A 21,924-nucleotide genomic window follows, 5' to 3' on the forward strand; every position below is an offset into this window, starting at 1 on the left:
CTGAGAGTTCAAACACTGAAGAGCCAATTCATCGATGTGTAGCTCTACCAATCCTGAACCATGCGAGGCAGTGGCGACAGCGGAGAGGGAAAAAAAACTTCACCTGATGGGAGTGAAGAAAAAAAAACCTTGAGGGAACCAGACTCAGTTGGGCACGACCATTTTAATTTCTCCGCTGGCCAAAAGTCTTGTGCAGAGCTTCATTCGCCGTGGTTTAGGCTGGAAGATGGCTTCAGCGAAGACTCGTCTGTCCCTGGAACGTCGGTGGAATCAGACTCATGATCTCCACTCCCCACGACCATCAGCGCAGCAGCAGCTCAGGATATGGCCTGGTCCCGGAAATGGAAACCTTGGGATCATCACGTCGCTGGTCTTGGATCCAATCAGTGACTCCGCATAATCTGAGGACCTCGGTATGAGTATCCCCAGGTGAAAATAGAGAATAAAGAGAATAATTAGCGTAGCTGCTGTTCATCGTGTATATAAGCAAGATGCAGAAGCCTGTGTGGAACCCGCTAGGTGATGCATTGAGTGTATGCTTTACTAAACAGATAGGTCTTTAATCTAGTTTGGAACTGGGAGAGTGTGTCTGAGCCTCGGACGTTATCAGGAAGGCTATTCCAGAGTGTAGGAGCCATGAAAGAGAAGGCTCGACCTCCTTTACATGATTTTGCTATTCTAGGTACTACCAGAAGCCCTGAATTTTGAGATCTTAAAGAGCGAGTTGGTTTGTAAACAAGATATTGGATGCAACTCTTCACTGCTGGAAGTGTTGTTTAAATTGAAGTTCATACCGAATGCTGAATGGAAAAAAACCCTCCGCATTTCACAATGCATGTAGGTGCAAAGAGTGTCAAACAGCCATGTGTGTGTATGGACTATCCTATTGCAAAACGCGGCGAAAAGTGCTACATGACGTGCGTTCGTTTGATTATTGTGTTAAAATGTCTTTACTGCACTTCAATAATGCGACTAAAGTCAGCATGCTCCACGTGTCCTGATACAATTCCTCTTTAGTCCAATGAATCTGACCTCAATCTGATTAAATTAATTTAAAGTCACTGTTTATATGGTAGACTCTTAATTAGAGTATTGTCTTAATCGCATTAAAATCAAATTGTTGGTGTCCATATAAACGTACTCACTGTTTACCAACAGGAGCGACCTTTTTAGAAAGTTGACTTTAGTTAGCAGTTTTAAACTTCTGAAATGATGTTTGTTTTGAACTGACTTTGTTTAAAATATTAACACTAGTATCAGGGTCTTTACATGTCTGTGCTTTCAATCTATCTCAGAGTGACAGCTTGTCAGGTCCTAAGAGCTGTCAGTGGAGTGTTTTGTAAAGGCAAGGTGACATCTCGAACATCAGTCAAGTAGTTAAAGGCATCCACATACAGTTCTCTCTTTGCTTCTTTTTATAAGGAGATAAGTACTTTCCGGTTTTCCTGCCATTTCTCTTTTCCCCATCCTTGTAAATATTCAGTGGCTGGCTCCCAAATAGCATGTGAATGGAAACTGTGATGGCAAGCCTGGCCAGCACGTGTGTGTGTGTGTGTGTGTAGCTGTCGCTTCTCAGAACTGCAAACCCGAGAAAGAGAGGCAGGAAAAGACATTAAGCTTTTCCTCTAGGCTCTCATGCACACCCTGTGATTTTCGTACCTCTGGCTGGAGGACTTCTGTTGTGATGGAATTCCAGCAGATGCTTGTGGTGGTGTGTGACGGCACTGACAACAATCATCCAGAGGAATCCTCACATCTCTCACGTTACTCGCTTTTATATGCTACTTGCTCGCTTGCTTACTACCTTGTTTTTTTACTGCCTGAAGGTGTTTGTTCTCGAAGGCTCTGGAGAGATAATGCATCATACATAAAACACAAAGTCTGAGTCTTAACCCACAGACCTTTCACTCACCGTGTGATGTATATTCCACACAAGTTCAAGAAGCAGTGGTTGAATCACCAATTCCAAGCTGACACAGATTTACAGAATACAGAATGCACAGGTTTATTATGCTAAGAAATACATTTTCAAGAAATGCTTTTGTACAGTGAGTGTCCTAAGAAGAAGATACTGTATCTTCCTGGAAACATAAGTGACTATTTTTATTGTCTGAAATGTGCTACAACCAAGATTATACACCAAAGATATTTTTAGTCTTTTTCAGAATATTCAAGATTGATAGTGTGGACAAAAAAAACATGTCCAAATACAGGTTGCTTCAGATCAAATATCATATATGATGTCACCTAAAACACAAAACTAGTGAGTGGGACATGTGGAAGCTAGAAAGTATACAATGTAAAAATAGCTGTTTTACTGTCTGTTTTGTTATCTGTAAACACTGAAAACAGAATAAAAACCTGACAACAGACACTCCATTGCATAGCAGGACCAAGACTATCATATTCAACAAAGGCTCATTCTGAAAACATAGAAATATAAGTTAATGGAGATTGCGAGTTATGCTGCCAGAGCTACGCATGGCTGCATTTCATCTTTAAAATGAAATCTTTGTGGGCGGTATGGCGCCATTCCTTTTCTCGGTTACCAGCTGACTGCTTACCTGCATGTAGACGGCTTTTCCACTGTTAGCAGTTTTTCCGGTAGCTCAACACGTATGTTGTTGGACTTGAGATGAAGAGCAGAGGTAACCACGATGACAGGGTTCGAGTCTGGTGAAGAACAGATCCAGAAAGCGGGTAGGACAAAAACAGAATCCAGTAAATAACAGGGTGAGAATGTGGTAAAATCTGAAAACATGGTAAAAATCGGGGGGGTTCTTTTCTTGATTGTTTTTAAAATATTGCGGTTGGGTTTATGGAAGTGAGTAGGTGGGCTAATTGGTGCTTTTAAAACACTATTGGTTGGGTTTAGGGAAGGGGGAGGGTGGGGGTATTGGTCAGTTGGTCAGTCAGTCAGTGAGTGAGTCAGTCGATAGCAGCCTCTGGTGGATTTACACAAGAACAGCAGATGTGAATGGCACTCGCGAGAAAACTGGGAGTTCTGAAAAAGTGTAAACAAATATTTGCGAAAACAAATACTGCAAAAAAATTTATTTCCTGGGACATATTTGGCACGCTCCAGAAATGTATATAGGGGTATGTAATCAGAATGAGCCCGGGTTAATTATATCTGCTTGGTCTGTTCACCCTGTTAAAAGCTATTTTGGAAGTTTTTTGGTGTTCCTGTTGGTCCAAAAATCTAATAAATATTATTAAACTATTATAATGACCATATTTTTTGTTCATAACCTATTGTAGAACAAAATAGGAGTTATTAGTACCAGTGTTAACATGTTAATGATAAACATTAATAAACAGCATGCAAATAAAAAGCCACCAGTCTTTCATTTTTTGCCACCTATGGGGTGATTATATTATATTAAAGACCCAGAAATAGTGTCAGACGCAGCACATTGATTTTATCAAGTTAAACTTTCTGACACCTTTACGGCACTCATTAAAAATAGGTACAGGCCACAACTGAACATGGAGAATGGCAGTCTCCAAAATGAAACGTTGAAAAGACTTGGGCCTATTGGTATGTGTTCGCCATTGTGTGCAAAGTTTTATATTTATAACTACCTTAAAGAATATTGAGGGTCGCAAGTCACTGGTGTTGAAAAGTTGGGGGTCACAGGCTGAAAATTTATTAAGTTTTTAATTAAATTAAATTAAATTAAGTTTTTTTTCCTCTAAAAAAATCATATAAATGTATATATATATATATATATATATATATATATATATATATATATATATATATATATATATATGTGCTGTCCTCGCTATATGTGCTGAATATAACTTTACAGCCAGATAAACTCTTCCTTGACATCAAAACTCTGAAGACGATAACTCCTTGTCCACAGGTTTATTGATATTCCAAAGAAAGGTAAAACTGAAATGCACAAAAGGCATAATCAACATTAAGCATGTTTTGTTAAGATGTATACATTCGCAAAGAAGTAAATAAATGAATGTCTTCAAGGCTTTATGTGTCTTCTCTTAAACACACATTCTCTTAAATGTAATATAATCATGTTAAACACACACACAATTCCTAAATCACTTTTTAACTATACTGAATTGCATGAACTTTCAATGAACTAGACAGAGATTACACTCACTATGTCCCTTAACTATAGTGAAGCAGACAGAAATAATAGACTTCTAATAATAACTATATAAAAATGACCTAAAGCATCTGAAATAGTAGACATTGATTAAAACAGTCAATACATACCCACGATGCTAAAACAAACACAAGATGAATGCAAACGTCACAGAATTAACTCAGGATTGTCTGACTGTGCTGCTCTGTGCAACATGCTTGCTCACTTCCTCATCAGTGCTCACATGGTATGACTCTGTTCTGAAACCTAAGATTCTTAAAGGGGCCACGTCCTAATAATGAAAAACATACATATTCACTCCAGAACAGAAAATAAGTCTACCAAACATTGTGATAACAACACACTCCCCGCCTGATGTTAATAAACATCACTAGATAATTCTAAGTTATTCATCTACTTTAGACTCTGAGGAAAGAAGAAGCACTACCTCTGTAACAGGCCTAAGAAAAAGAGTGGAACCTCCTGGTTTAATGACCTTAACCTCAACCTGACGCACTTTCCCATCTTTGCTAGGGAATGATTGTGTTACCAGTCCAAGAGGCCATTCATTCCGTGGTACTTGGCTGTTCTTAAGGAGGACAACACTTCCTGTATTGACATTTGGATGAACGGACTGCCATTTCCTGCGTGGTTGTAGGGTTGGAAGGAATTGCTTACGCCATCTGTCCCAGAATGTGTTGGAAAGGTGTTGAACTTGCCGCCACTGGCACTTGTACAAGTCGGTAACTCCAAACTCGCCTGTAGGTGCAGCAACAGGGTTCACCTTTTGTGTTAGGAGAGCTGCTGGTGTGAGTATGAATGACTCATGGGGGTCTGTTGTCACAGGAACAAGAGGCCTGGCATTGATAATAGCTGTTACCTCTGCCATGAAGGTCACCAGCACCTCATGGGTAAGTTTGTCTGTCAACTGGAGAAACATGGAATCAAGAATTCTCCTTGCCAGACCAATCATTCTTTCCCATGATCCACCACAATGGGAAGCATGCGGAGGATTAAAGGTCCATGTACAACCTTGATCTGACAGATACGTCTTTACAACTTTGCTGTCAATGTTTGAAGGTATCTGTAGCTCTTTACATGCTCCTACAAAGTTTGTCCCACGATCGGAGCGAATATGTTTGACAGGTCCACGCACAGCAAGAAAACGTCTAAGAGCATTGATGAAACTGGATGTGTCGAGAGATTCAATAACCTCTATATGAACAGCTCTTATGCTCATGCATGTAAAAATTACGGCCCACCTCTTGCTGTATAGGAGACCACCTCTTGTCCGACGGGAGGAGACATTCCAAGGGCCAAACACATCCAGTCCAACGTTGGTAAAAGGAGGGTCTGCTGAGAGCCGTTCTGCTGGAAGGTTAGCCATTTTTTGGATGCTGAGTGGAGCTCTGAGCCGTCTGCAAGTTACGCATTGGTGTATGATGCTGCACACCCTTCGTTTTCCACCAATTATCCAAAAACCAGCAGCACGGACCGCTCCTTCCGTAAAGTGACGACCTTGATGCTGAACACGCTCATGGTGATGTCTAATGATCAAAGTGGCAATGTGACTCTTGCCAGGAATTAACAAAGGAGTCTTCTCTCTCTGATTAAGACTTGAAAGGTGGAGACGTCCTCCGACCCTCAGAAGACCTTGCTGATCAATGAATGGATCCAAAGTATGGAGTGGACTGCTCTTTGGTATCCTCTCTTGCCGTTTAATGCATTCAATCTCATGACTGTAAGCCTCTTCTTGTACTGCTCGGAGGATGATGTTTATAGCTCTATCAGATTCTTCCATTGTGAATTCTTTGCAGTAGTGCCAGCCTTTGCAAGAACTGTTTTCCTTCTCTGTTGTTTTAAAATGATGAGCTATGTGGATAAGGCGAGTAATGGCACCAGTTAGTGAATTCCAAGAGGAGAATTTGGCAAACCGTTCAGAACCAAGCTGCTTGGTTAATGCTGTGGTGGTTAGTGTGGACACTAGAGGACGCACATCAGGATCTGAACTTGGATTAACCAGATTGAAAGTGTTCTGAATATCTGGTCCTTGCGTGAGCAGAAAGTTGGGTCCACTTAACCAGTTGGTTTTTTGTAAGTGGGCTGCAGAAACAAAACGTGTTGCGTGGTCTGCTGGGTTTTGTTCAGTAGGAACATATCGCCACTGATCTGGACTAGAAGACCTTCGGATACGCTGAACGCGGTTACTCACATAAACATAAAAGCGCCTGGTCTCGTTACAAATGTACCCAAGAACTACCTTACTGTCCGTGTAGTAGGTTACAGCGTCAAATTGCAAGTCCAGGTTTACTGAAATTAAGTCTGCCAACTCAACAGCAAGCACTGCCGCACAAAGTTCAAGTCTTGGCACTGTTTGCTCAGGGCGGGGGGCAAGTTTGGCTTTCCCCATTACAAACCCAATGTGATTCTTTCCTTCATCATCTGTGACTTTTAGATATGACACTGCAGCAATGGCTTTTATTGATGCATCCGCAAAAACACATAGTTCTCTTCTCATAGTTGTCGATGTCGAAATCTCAGTATAAACCCTGGGAATAGAAAAATTAGCCAGCTCTGACAAGGAAACTCTCCACAAGGTCCAAGCGTCCTCCATCTTTTGTGGCAATGGAGCATCCCAGTCACCGCTCACAGCAGTAAGTTCTCTCAGAATAGCTTTGCCTTGAATTGTGACCGGCGCTACAAACCCAAGGGGATCATAGAGTCTGTTAATAGTGGATAAGACACCTCGACGGGTGTAGGGTTTTACCTCATCACTGACACTAAATCGGAAGCAATCAGAATGGAGGTCCCAATTTAGACCAAGACTACGCTGCATTGGCAGCGTGTCTTCCTCAAAGTCTAGATCTTTCAGATCACATGCATGGTCTGTCGATGGAAAGGCTTCCATGACTTTTTTGCTGTTTGCTGCTATCTTATGTAGTCTCAGATTGGATTTAGACAAAACCTCTTGTGTCTTTTTTAACAAACTGATCGTAGCTTCTACTGTAGGCAAAGACTTGAGACCATCATCCACGTAGAAGTCACGCATCACAAATTGCTTGACCTCAGAGTCGACATGGAAATTGTCAATCTGAACAGACTTATGCAGACAATGTATAGCCACTGCAGGTGAGGGTTTGTTTCCAAAGACATGCACTCTCATGCGGTAATCTACAATGTCTTTGGAAGTGTCATTGTCTTGAAACCAAAGAAAACGAAGAAAATCTCTATCTTCTTCTCTTACCAAAAAACAATAGAACATCTGTTCTATGTCTGCAGTAAAGGCAATTGCTTCTTTTCTGAAGCGCATCATTACCCCTACCAGGGTGTTGTTTAAGTCAGGCCCGGTCAACAGCACATCATTCAGAGATATTGCATTGTGTTGTGCACTCGAATCAAAAACTACTCTGATCTGATTCACTTTCTTTGGATGGTACACTCCAAATATTGGCAGGTACCATTGTTCTTCTTTCTCATCAAGAGGAGGCGCTAACTCGGCATGTCCATTTTTGAATATCTTTTCCATGAACTTGAGAAAGTGTTCTTTCATCATCGGCTTCCTTTCAAAGTTGTGCTTGAGTGATATAAGTCGTTTTAGGGCTTGTATTCTGTTGTTGGGAAGACGAGGACGAGGACTCTTAAAAGGTAATGGAGCTACCCAACTGTTATTTGAATCCTTCCGTAAACCTTCATCCATGATTTTCATGAAAGTTGCATCCTGAATTGAAGGAGCCACTTGATTGTCCTCTTTGGTTCTCTGAAACACATTGTCTCCTAGACAGTCAACATCACAGGTGAATTTAGCTTCCGGGTATGTTGGGCAGTGGTTAGCAATTTGAAAGTCTTTGCATGTTTCCTTAACATGGAAAACATTTGGACATGGTTTAAAGAGAGTTGGACGTTCTGGTTCTATAGTGTTTGTATGGAATGTGCTGATTGTCAGAGGTTTGTGGACATTCCCTAAACATACATTACCTACTATAACCCATCCCAGATCCAACTTCTGTGCATAAGGCAAATTGTGTGGGCCATTCACTTGTTTACGGACTTTATGGACCCGTATAACATCTCGACCTAAGAGAAGCATAATTGGGGCTTTTGGGTCTAGTTCTGGAATGAAGTGCGCCATAGACTTTAGGTGTGTGTGACTGCGAGCAACATCAGGGGTTGGGATCTCATCTCTATTATTAGGAATATCATTGCATTCTATCAAGCTTGGCAGTGAAATGCAAACAGTTCCATCTAGAGACTCTACTTCATAGCCACTGGCCCGTCTTCCTGCTGACTCCTTCACTCCTGCGCATGTTCTCAATATGTAAGGAGCACAAGGACTTTGGTCACTGAAAACTTCAAAAAACGGTGAACGAACCAGAGACCTGTTACTCTGTTCATCCAAGATTGCATATACTTTTACTGCTTTGTCTTTTTGGCCAGCTGGAAATACCTTTACAAGGCATACTTTTGAACACGATCGGTCTGTTTGATTTTCCCCACAGACTTCTGTGCATTTGCTGTCGACTTGAGATTGAGATAAGGGTTGCTCTCCCTCCCCGCCATGCTTTGTGGCAGGGTTTGACTCTTTCCAGGATGCATGTCCAGGGTGGAGTACCGTGTTGTGTCCTTCACTTTTGCATTCAGAGCATTGAACTTTAGTTTTACAGTTCTTTGCGATATGCGTTGTTGAAGAGCAGCATTTAAAGCATACATTATGCTCCCTCAAAAATGCCTTCCGAGCATCAGTAGACTTCTCTAACAAGACACGGCATTTGTTAAGAGGGTGTGGTCTTTTGTGGATGAGACACAGTTTGTCACAGTCATCAGATTGCTTATAAAGCCCGCCAGTATCAGCACAGTCTCCGTAAGATACTGCTGTCTTGTGTACAAAGATTTCGTGTTGTTTACTGCTCTTCCAAGCTGCCTTCTCTACTTTAGGAGCTGTGTCTATGTAAGAGACAAAGCTGAAGCTCGGATCATTTCCAATATCTGCCTCCTGGCTAACAAAGTCTACAAAGTAAGCAAATGGAGGATATGGAACTTGATTGTGTCGCTTATAGGCTGCACCAACTGATGCCCACTTTTCTTGCAGACGAAATGGTAACTTCTGTATTATTGGATAGATGCCTCTTGCAGTGTCTAAGAGAACAAGACCAGGTAAGTCTCCTTCAGCCTTAGCAGACTGCAACTCCATTAGCAGATCACTCAATTTTGACAATTTTGAATAATCTCGATTGGCTATTTTAGGAAAGGCATCGATTCGTTTGAATAGAGCATGTTCTATTATTTCTGCTGAGCCATATGTTTGATCAAGTCTGTCCCATGCCATCGCCAGCCCAGCTTGTGGGTGATTAATATGTATTGCTCTTATCTGTTCCACTTGCTCGGCTGACTCTTTGCCTAACCACTTCAACAGGAGATCCATTTCTTCACTTGGAGTCAGATTTAAATCAAAAGTTGCATTTTGAAAAGATCGTTTCCAGGCTCTGTAATTCTGGGGTTTGTCGTTAAACTGTAGTAAGCCTGTTGAAACAAGCTCTCGACGAGCCAGATATCTTACAAAGTCGTTCATGTTTGAACTGCAATCATTTGAATTTTGAAACATGGGGTATTCAGAGTTCAGAGGATTAGACGTATTGATGCTATTTTGTGATCCGAATTGCTGCGAAGGAGTCGGATATTTGTTTGCAGGTGATGTTGCAGAGTGTTTTAAGGTGGTATCAGGTAGTTGAAAAGAGACACTGTTGTGTCGTAAAAGGAAAGGCTTGGCTTCAGGTTTTAGCTGTGAACCTGAAATACTGTAGCTTGTACTTGGTTCTATTTTCGCAGGAACATCACACAGTTGTAGATCCTTGTCTAGATTTTTGGTTTGGTCGATAACATATTGTTCTGTTCGCTGTGTGGTTTCCAAGGGAACAGAGTTCAAACTTAGCTTGCAACTGTGTTTTTCAGAATGCTCATCAATGGCAGCTTCAAGAGCCTCTGCTTCTGCAACAGCTGCAGCTACCTCTTTTTTCTGCTGCAGCATTTCCATAGATGCCTCAACTTTGGCTTTTTGTAGCTTTAAATTAACCTCTTCTTCAGCGAAAGTAAGTCGAGCTTTTGCTGCCTCTGCTCTTGCTCTTGCCTTAGCAGCTGCTGATCCAGTTGACGATGTATTGGATCGTGCTGAAGAACATGAAGCGCATGAGCGCGTCTTTAATGACGATGTTTCTGTTGTCATGGCTCCAGCAACACATCTGTTAATTGATTACTAGCTGGGTGTGACGATTATTTGCCTTTGTTTGCCACTTGCAGTTGTAAGGCCGTGGTTTTACTGTGCTGTCCTCGCTATATGTGCTGAATATAACTTTACAGCCAGATAAACTCTTCCTTGACATCAAAACTCTGAAGACGATAACTCCTTGTCCACAGGTTTATTGATATTCCAAAGAAAGGTAAAACTGAAATGCACAAAAGGCATAATCAACATTAAGCATGTTTTGTTAAGATGTATACATTCGCAAAGAAGTAAATAAATGAATGTCTTCAAGGCTTTATGTGTCTTCTCTTAAACACACATTCTCTTAAATGTAATATAATCATGTTAAACACACACACAATTCCTAAATCACTTTTTAACTATACTGAATTGCATGAACTTTCAATGAACTAGACAGAGATTACACTCACTATGTCCCTTAACTATAGTGAAGCAGACAGAAATAATAGACTTCTAATAATAACTATATAAAAATGACCTAAAGCATCTGAAATAGTAGACATTGATTAAAACAGTCAATACATACCCACGATGCTAAAACAAACACAAGATGAATGCAAACGTCACAGAATTAACTCAGGATTGTCTGACTGTGCTGCTCTGTGCAACATGCTTGCTCACTTCCTCATCAGTGCTCACATGGTATGACTCTGTTCTGAAACCTAAGATTCTTAAAGGGGCCACGTCCTAATAATGAAAAACATACATATTCACTCCAGAACAGAAAATAAGTCTACCAAACATTGTGATAACAACACAATATATATATATATATATATATATATATATATATATATATATATATATATATATATATATATATATATATATTACAGTGATTATTATAACTTATGTCAAAGTTGCAAAATGAATGTAATTATGATTATATGAAACTAGACAGAGTGAGTCTATGATGAATGTCTCTGGTGAGTTCGTGCCAGTTTCAGTTACCCAGATGAACTGTTTGACACAAAACTTACACAGCTATATAATCCAGACAAACGGCTTCTTCATGTGTATGTTCTTGCCTTGAATGTTGCATGTTCACACATGGAAGGTTTGATTTCATTAAAACAAATTCCACTGTCAGTGAGATTCATTTAAATAAGTGTAAACACGGCCAAATGAATCTTGGTGCAGTCTTGACAACTAAAAAGATTGGTCAGTTGAAAAGGTTGTTCCAGTAAAGTCTGGTGTGGTTAGACTGAAAATGAACACGACACTGAACAGAAACCTAAATAAATCAAAAACAGAATGTCACACGATACAACCATTAAAAGGACAGAATTGGCCAAAAAGAACCATTATAACCAAACTACAATTGTGAACAGTTAAGCATACTAAAATTATACGTGTTTGTTTACAAGACTAACATTCTCAGCATCATTAAACTGTTATCAAGCAGGGCATCAGTACAAAGACTGTGGATTCAGAGAACTCAGTCAACCATCCTATACCCAGAATTCACTATTGGCACCAATCCGGTGAGGACAGTGGGTGAGGGTTTTACTGTTTTGAACACTTTCAACTCAAATTGGCATACTGCTTGTCTTTAGGTCTATGTGTTAGATTGCCCACCATAAACCTCTTCAAACTCATTACAAGGATCTAGTGTTAAAGACCTCCTGCCTGTATCACTGTTCACCATCAGGTATAAATGAAGAATGTGGGTGGTCTTCTGCATGTAGCAGATAGAAAGGTGAGGTTGGATTTTGAGCTATTTAATTTGCTCAGTTTTTGTTATTTAAAAAAGAATTTCTCCTATGATATACAGAGAGAATATTTCTATTTTAACACATATCAAATAATAGGGTCAATGATTTGTTAAAGCAATCCCAGAATGCTCAGTGAATCATAGTGTCCACAAAAATATCAAGCATCGCAATTTTTTTCAACACGAATAATAAGAATAAATGTTTCCTAAGCATCAGATTCAGCAGAATTATTAATAAAGACACTCTGACATTGAAGACTGGAGGACGGATACTGAAAATTCAACTTTGATATACATTTTTACATAATACATTTATAAACAAACAAAACAAGAATATAATTATTTAATAATAATTCATGATATTTCTAATCTTACTAGAATTTGATTATCTGTTATAAAATGATATATGAAGAGTTCAAATGCAAAACCCTCAAAATCCATCACACCTTTTTTCTTGTAAATGAGCGTTTTTTATCAGGCTCTTATATTAAGGCTCAGAAGTTTTATATGTAATGAAAAGGTTATTATCTAGTAAATAAAATAACCTTTTTTATAAATGTCACTTTAGACAATTCTTTTGTGTCAAAACCAGCTAAATCCACCTCTGCTTTTTTCACAAAAAACCTCTAAATCCACCTATCGGGACAAATTTAATTCAAAAAGTACTAAAGATGCAATTAGAAATTATTTTTCCAAACATAAAAAGCACATTACACAAACCACCTACAATTAAAAATACATCTGTCAAGTAAGTGGCGGTTCATTCCGCTGTGGTAAACCATGCAGGGAAAAAACAGAAGGAAAATGAATGAATGAAATCTGTCAAGTAAGTGCATTAATCAATAACATTAAAACTGACATTAAATAAATCTTAACAATCTGCTGTCATTTCTGATATTTGGGATTTAGATTTAATGTAATTATTGTAAACTAAGCTTGGTAGATTTAAATAATGTAGTTTAAAACATTGTGAAACATCAATTTCTGTGCATTGTTCATTAATATAAAAAGCCTCTCAGACGTATAGGTAACATGAAGTAGGCTATATAAATATATAGTTTTATGCATTTTATTTATCTTTTAAAATTAGCTTACATTAGCAGAAAAATCACATGGTGGGTCAGTTCATTAATCTTAATTAAACTCTCTCTTAAAATTCCAAATCAGAAGCAGAATAAAACAGTCTCCTCATAAAAGCCGGCGTATCAGCGCTGCTACATTGAAAACGTATGACTCAATTTGCGCTGATTGATTTTCGGGATATGACGGCTTTTGCTGTCAAAGGCAAGTGGTGTTTAGCGGCTTACACACACACACACACACACACACACACACACACACACACACACACACACACATATATATATATATATATATATATATATATATATATATATATATATATATATATATATATATATAAAGGAAGAGTTTGGTTGCAAAACGCGATTTGACATTTAGATTTTTATATTTTATTATTTATTATCACTGTTCAGATGTACCTTAGTCTATATGTGAACTGCTGCCATTAATAACATTAAGAATGTACATTTTAGGCCTATTACAAAATGTTTTTTTTTCACAAAACCCAATATCTGCCAGACCAGTTACTTTACAAAGTGCGATATAACGGTTATAAAACGTTCAGGAAGCTGCGCGAGCTCAGCATCCCCTGGAAAGAGAGTCACCGCCGGTGAAGTGCTCCGAGTTTGCTCATTGATTTTGAGATTGAAGATTAAGCCTTCAACTGCACAAAAATGTATAAAAACGCTACAAAAGTGGACTAGAATCCTGCCTCTATCAACATTACACAAATGCAGCGGGGAACGAGTCTCCGCTGATGTCAAGAGGAAGACCAAGGAGTGCCTTTTTCCTGCGCTCCTCCCCATCACAAGATACCTATCTGGAAGGCGACATTTCTAAGACTCCGTTGTAAGTTATTTTTTAAAATAATTTCATACATGTAGCTAAGTAGCCTATCTGAAGATTGATTTATGCGGTTGCACCTAAAATTTATAGTCTCACATAATTGTTGTTGTTGTTGATTTATTATAAGGGAACATGAAGGGCACAAGTTTTTTTGTAGAAAAATAAAATAAGCTATCATTATTATTATTATTATTATTAATACAGTGAAATAATTTATTAAATATGACAGGGCAAGGCGAGTGGCTCATACAGGTTTGGTTTTCAGCAGCGGTATGGAAGAAGCTGTCCTCCACTCTTTCTGTAACAAGCTACAAGTTGTTTATCTAACTAACTTAATCTTACTTATCAAACAAAACATTGATTCACTAGTTTTTCTCAATGGTATTACTGTAGTAGAATATAGCCTAAGGTGGATATAGCGTTTTGCAAAAAAAAAAAGTTATGTTATGTTATGTTGTGTACATTCTGGCCAAATCTAACTCAGAATCTTAATATTATTAATCACTCTTTGTATATACTATTACATATATTTAGGATGCATAGTCATAGTTAGATCTTTGAAAATGTAAAGATTAATATGTTGCATTTTGGCTTGGTTTTGACTTATTTATGAACTATTTATAAACATACAATAAAAAAAGTATCCTGGATTTAAAAATATAGTGTTCCTGGCCTTCATTAACCTCAGGTAATAGTTTATTATACAAAAATGGCATATTATTATTATATATTATATATATATATATATATATATATATATATATATATATATATATATATATATATATATATATATATATTATTGTTTTTAAATATTTCACAAATGATGTTTAACAGAGCAAGGACATTTTCACAGTATGTCTGATAATATTTTTTCTTCTGGAGAAAGTCTTATTTGTTTTATTTCGGCTAGAATAAAATCAGTTTTTAATTTTTAAAAAATCCATTTTAAGGCCAAAATTATCAGCCCCTTTAAGCTATATATTTTTTCGATAGTCTACAGACTAAACCCGTGTTAACCTGCCTAAATAACCTAATTAACCTAGATAAGCCTTTAAATGTCACTTTAAACTGTGTAGAAGTGTCTTAAAAAATATCCAGTAAAATATTATTTACTGTCATCAGGGCAAAGATAAAATAAATTATTTATTAGAAATGAGCTATTAAAACCATTATGTTTAGAAAAGTGTTGAAAAAAAACTTCTCTCTGTTAATCAGAAAAAGGGGGAAAAATAAACAAGTGGGCTAATAATTCTGACTTCAACAGTATACAGTTTATACTTTTTAGGGTGACATTGATACAATTTACTAAATATTTATCCATCTAAATAGCTAGGTCCATTTCCAACCCTAGGAATTGGCCCTAATCTGGCATGTGTGATTTTGACCATATTTGGAGGGGTCATGTATATTAAGTCCAGCTCTGATGCTCAACCAGTGTTGCCAGATTGGGCAGTTTCCAGTCCAATTGGGCGGTTTTGAATTTGATTGTGTGGGTAAAAAATGGCATTAGCGGGTTGATAAAATTTGGGTGATTTATTTATTTTATTTTTTTAGCTTGGTCCCACCATTAAACCTAGGGTCGCCAGATGGAATAAACTAGAGAGCAGGAGAACATGAAAACTCCACACAGAAATGCCAACTGACCCAGCCAAGGCTCGAACCAGTGACCTTCTTGCTTTAAGGTAATCGTACTACCCCCTGCGCCACTCTGATGGCCAATTTTTGAAATGTAAATTTTATATGCAACTTATTTAACCAAACATAACTGTGTGCTCCTACTCTATTCACCCCCATAGCAAAATTTCTCTGGCCCAGCTCTGACCCACACAATCAGGTTTTGCTTGGCCCACATGCCGCTGTGAATTACGGTACATGACTGGACCAAATCTGGCTTCCAGACAAGGGCCAAACACAGACCATATCTGGGCCAAGTCTCAGCCAAGTTAATAACTCATAACTGGGCCTAAACTGGGCCAGAAAGGTTGGTGTGTCACGATTGCAATGAAATTAATAAACCTATGAAGAGTTGTGCTTTAGGCACACTATGGGGTTTTTTCTCAGTGACCTGATTGGTAGAATTGATTTATTTAATCAAAAATTATTTTTATGTATTTTAAATGTGGGTCAAGACTGGCCAAACTCACGTGGCCCACAATCAATTTTTAAAATCTGGGCCAAATACTACGTTTTACATCTGGCCCAAATCTTGTGTGCCGCATTATAGACGGTGCCACCTCTGCCAAACCCAGGCCATGGTTGGCCCACATGCTGTATGCCAGTGCCGGATGAATGCCTGATGTCCCAGCTTTATGCCAAATCTGGGCCAGAATTCTTTGCTACTAGGGCAGTTAGTAGAGACCAATGCATAGCGCAAACCGCGTGAACAAACCCACAAGTGGAGGTGAAAGAAAGTTCAAAATCTGACTTCCTGGACAAATCTGACTCCCGTTCACATGCACGCACATCACACAGCACCTGCAGTTAAACCCAGAGTAGTTTATCATGACACTTTTAGCAATTATTTTTCCCTCTGTTGACAGCAAGAACAAACATACAAGCGTCTGACTGACAAGCAGCGCCTAATTGTGTTCAAAAGAGTTGAAAATGGCAAATGGGACGAATTTATACCTCATTTTGAAAATAGAAAACATACTTTAATAGGTAGTGTAATCTACACAACATTAAGTGCAGTGTGTTGGTGAGAGGGGGGCAGTGTTTCGATTTGATCCGGTTATGTTGTGGTTTTTTGACAGCTTGTGTTCGTTGCTGTATGGTTAAAAATTATGACAGTTAAAGTAACTAGGTTAATTTTAATCTAAATCAATAAAAATTAAATAAAACATTAATCTAATATTTTGGGCATTTGTTTTGGCAAGATTTATATTCTGGAAAAAGTCAGCTCTATCTGGCAATACTGTGCTCAACCAGCTAATGCTTGTGCCTGATGTGGACACACACAACAAATTTCACAATAAACATTTAAACTAACTAAAAAATACAATTAAACAGACCCTATGCATTTCGTATTCTTATGCGTTATGAACAGACGAGATGTTTTCAAAATAAGAGTCCCACATACATGGTATGCCATTTTCATGTACTGAACACTGCAGCTATGCCTAGATGCAGTATACACTGGTTTGAGCCTTGGCTGTATATCCAGATTTTTATTCTATGGCACCTTTAAAATGATCTGGAGGAACAAAACACAGTAAACTCAAAACAGGTCTTGCTACATATATCCTTGTGATACCAATGTCATTTTAAAATACCAGTTCTACTTTGATGATAGATAGAAATAAATTAAAGTGAACCTGACCTCCTATTTAGTTTTCACAACATTCATTTATTTATTTTTTCTTCAGCTTAGTCCTTTATTTATCAGGGGTCACCACAAGTAAATAAACTGCCAATTATTCTGGCATATGTTTTACGCAGTTGATTCCCTTCCAGTTTCAACCCAGTACTGGGAAACACCCATACACTCTCTCATTCACACATGCACTCATACACTATGACCATTTTTAATTCATTCAGTTCATGTATGTATACCGCAAAACAACTCCTGTGTATACCTCTAAAGTAGTATATGCTTTTACAGTATCGCCTGTAGTCATCTCATTTTAAAATAGTTTATGATGTGCTCAACTTTTGACTGTGTTTGTGAAGGATATGTGTGATGTCAGTAATTGGTCGAAATTGTTATGCTCTTTAAGGAACTTCAGGCTCCACAGGTTTGCTGGGTCTCTGCTTTCCGATGGAGCCCCTGGGAAACAGCTTCATTTGATCCTTTGCTTATAGTCTTACTCGATTATCTCCATTGACGAAATCTAGACTATTCTCTTGTTGTGTTGCACTGCCAAGTGGGAACTAAAGTTTCACTAAAGTGCTGTGATAGGTGTCATCTTATATTGCTTGCTTTTGTTTAGTTGTTTTTTTCTTTGTTTTGTTACTTATTGAGTTCACACCAAAAATGTTCAGACAGAAAACAAAGAGGGGTGAGACCATGTGCTAACATGAGGAGAAATTGATGTCTTGGGGCTGAAAACCTTTAACCAATCGATTGCATAATAACATTCACTTCTATGTAATGCCATGCGTCTACATTCCTGTATTCTTTTAGATTAGTGGTTAAAGTAATAAAGGAAATTGCAGTTTAGTGACATTATGGCAGTGGATTATTTCTAGTTCTATTGAGTGGCTAATTTCTCATTTATACAAAAATGTATGATAAACAATATAAAGATAGCATAACCCCATTAACATAACATCACTGGGGCACTATATGAAAATATACATGGTCATACAAATCACATGTGTTCTCTTAAATGCTATAATGTAAATGGTTACAAATTGCAATAAAATTTTGTCAGAACTTTTAGAATTTTTAATTGGTTCGATCAATTTATATTGGCAAATGTTAGTGATTGCAAACACACAGTTTTAAATTTAACTGCTTTTGGCATTATTTTGAACCAAATAAGGCCAAATTGAAGTTCATTTGGAGTTCGTTTTGTAAGTTTAAAGCAGCTTGCCAAGGCAAATTTTCTCCAAAAAGTTTCAGCTACTATTCGTGCGTGCTAATTATGAATATGTAGATTTGCTCAGTGGCTTTTCCTTTTTTAATGGAGACATTTTCGATTCAGTTTGTTGCATCCCAGGCTCATTGAGAAAACATACCTCTAAATACATTTCTGGAGACCGCCAAATACGTCCCAGGAGCTACTTTTTTTTTTTTTGTGCATTTTTTTTTCTTGCAGTTTTTGTTTTTGCGAATCCACCAGAGGCCACTGTGTACACTTTTTGAGATCTCAAATTTCTCTCGCGAGTGCCATTCACGCCTGCTGTTCTCATGTAATTCCACCAGAGGCCACTGTTGACTAACTATTTGACTGACTGAATGACTGACCGACTGACCAACCCTCTTTCTTCCCTAATCCCAACCAATAGTATTTTCAATAGCTCAGACTGACCAGCAGCCACCCACTTCCCTAGTGTTTTCAGATTTTACCATATTCTCACCCTGTTATTTACTTGTTTATTTTATTTTTGGCTTTTGTTTTTGTCCTACCTGCTTTCTGGAACAATTCCTCACCGGACTTAAACACCATCGTCAACTCCTCTTTCTCCTCCATCTCCAGAAATGCATATAGGGCTATGTTTTCAGAATGAACATTGGATTCTTGAATTCTAATGCAAAATAAAAACTTGAACATATACTTCATGAAAGTCTCCTCCAAAAAAGACTAATACTTGCGCAAGAAACTATTATCGCATTTTAATGTAAGATGCCAATTAGTTGGCATACAAATAATCACATTTGTGTTGTTTATGTTGTCATGAATTTTAGTTTGATTGGCATTTCAACATTTCAACAAATTTCAGCTTTATTAAAACTGAACAGTCCTATACCCACCTTTTTTTCTCCAACTCTCAAAATGCATGTACATTTATTTAGTTGGAACATGATCTATAGTTTGTTCAAGGTACACTTTTTAACAATATCAAACAAATACCGTCCCCTTAGAATTATTTTATTAATTAAGAAGGTTCTATCTGACATTTTTGTCAAAATTACGTTATTGACATATTCTTAATAAATGGCAACTTATTTACATCATGGGATGTTTGTTTACATTTAAAGAGTTTTTTTTTTATTTTTATAAAAAAACTAAAACAAATGTTATACACATACTGTTTGCTATTTGGAATGCAAAAAAACAAAAAACTTTGAAGCTTAATAAAGAATTTGCAACTTTTTGATTTAGTGGCTAATTTGTATGAAATTGTATGATCTAATTTGTACAATTTAGTCCAATTTGCCCATCACCCAATGAAGGTTGGGGTTAGGGGTGGGGTTAGGTGCCACGCCTCCTTTTTAAAAATCAACATTTTTGTATGACTAAACTCGTACAAATTAGCCACTAAACTGACAAAACAGAAAATATCTATGTTCCCTCTTGAAATCAGGCTGATAATTTTCTACTAAATTAACCAATCTAATCCCTTGTTTTACACAAACGAAAGGCACAATGCAATCCTTCTTACTTATGGTATAGGTAATATTTGAGTAGACACTTTTATGGGTTATTGTTACATGCCTGGGGTGTTGCTCTGTTGTTCCCTCCTCTCCTTTCCATTTTATTTGCTGTCTGCTGCTTTTCACAGTTTTCATGGGTGAACCTGAAGAGAATAAAGGTGATTTAAGCTCTCCAGTGATGACTCGGACCAGACTGGGGGGATCCTTGTCTCTTGTCACTGCTCTGGTTTTCTCTGAGACATTTGTGTGCTTGTCCTGTTCTCTGTATCGCTTTAGTTTTCTTGAGTTGTACATCTATTCAGAGTGCCCATTTGCTTAAATTTACTAATACGGAAGTAAAATTGAAGTACGTCATGTGACTTAAATTTTTACACACTCGATAGTTGATTCTCTGTTAATCCATTAGGGCAGAGGTGGGTGCTACCCTTTGTATGTTTATCCAGTAAGTGCAGTTTAGTAAGGGACGCAAGACAGAAGATTTTTTTTTATTTTCATATTTTTCTTTATTTGTTTAGAGGTGATTTAATTAATTTCCTCTATCAGGTTTGTTTTAGTTGATTTGTTTTGCATATATTGTACACATTTGTAAGTATACTTAGGGTGATTAAACATCCTTATTTTCCTTTATCTTTATTGTATATAAAGTGAATCACTTTTTTTTTTGTTGCCACGTCTGTTGTCTGTGTCAATCCATAGCAGCTTTGCCACGTATGTTGTCTGTGTCAATCCATAGCAGCTAATGGGAATTTAAAAAATATTGGGTTGTCATAATTATGTTCAGTCCTTCTCATCCTCCGAGCCACATGGGGTGTAACAGTTATTTTCAGTAAAGTGACAAACGATCTACACAGTAATACATATTGAAGGACAGGTTGTATAAAAATAGTATAAATTAAACTTCTAATTGAAGACAGTTTTGTTTGTTCATGTTTAATGCAGTGCAATATTTCACAGATATTCCTCTCTCTTGTTCTAAACCCATATGGATAACCCTCATGATTTAAATTCATATTTTGCAGTCTATCAAGAGTTTTTACACTGCAAAAAACGCTTTTCTTACCTAGATTTTTTGTCTTTTTTCTAGTCCAAATATCTACAAATTCTTAAATCAAGAAGTATTTTCTATACAAGCTAAAAATATTGTCTTGTTTTAAGAAATAATATGCCAAAATGAAGTGAGTTTTTCCTCAAATCAAGCAAAATAATCTGCCAATGGGGTAAGCAAAATTGTTTTTCGATTTATGATAATATTATTTTGCTTAAACTCACTTCATTTTGGCATATTATTTCTTAAAACACAAGAATATGTTTTGCTTGTACAGAAAATGCTTCTTGATTTAAGAACCTTTAGATATTTGGACAAGAAACGAGACAAAAAATCTAGGTAAGAAAAGCATTTTTGCAGTGTAGAAACTCTTGATAGACTGCAAAATATGGAATTTAAATCATGAGGGTTATCCATATGGGCTTCCATAAGTTATCCATAGGTTATCCATAAGAAAAGCATTTTTTGCAGTGTATGAATTGTGCCAAGTAGGATTCATGTAATTGAGACTTACCACAAATGGTTCTTCTTACATTTGAATGTGGAATCCGAAATTAGATTTGGGAGTTTTGGACTCAACACAATCAGGAAAGCAACAAATTTTAAATATTCAGTAACACGTCAGTCTCTTTCTGCGTCCATTGTGTTGAAAATGGCAACATTCTTTGAAAGTTTTTTGCATTACTTCTTGAAGGAAAAAGTAACACGGGTTTGGAATAACACAAGATTGAGTAACTGGTGACAGTGTTCATTTTTGGGGTGAACTTTTCCTTTAAGCTTACGGTCAGAGTTGTTCTTCATGTGTGGAGAAAGTGGGTTCAT

The 21,924-nt window shown here is 37.5% G+C and overlaps 1 protein-coding gene across 1 annotated transcript; it reads right to left on the bottom strand.

Moving 5' to 3' along the window:
* Positions 1-3,859: 3,859 nt before the first annotated feature.
* Positions 3,860-11,017, bottom strand: LOC108191338 (uncharacterized). Its single transcript, XM_017357839.4, has 2 exons — positions 10,898-11,017; positions 3,860-10,552 (listed from the first exon to the last, which is right to left on the bottom strand). The coding sequence occupies exon 2, from the start codon at positions 10,330-10,332 to the stop codon at positions 4,522-4,524; it is 5,811 nt and encodes a 1,936-aa protein (XP_017213328.2). The 5' UTR covers positions 10,333-10,552; positions 10,898-11,017; the 3' UTR covers positions 3,860-4,521.
* Between the last annotated feature and the right edge of the window lie 10,907 nt (positions 11,018-21,924).

This window comes from Danio rerio, chromosome 19, assembly GCF_049306965.1.
Source record: "Danio rerio strain Tuebingen ecotype United States chromosome 19, GRCz12tu, whole genome shotgun sequence".
Classification (NCBI taxonomy): domain Eukaryota; kingdom Metazoa; phylum Chordata; class Actinopteri; order Cypriniformes; family Danionidae; genus Danio; species Danio rerio.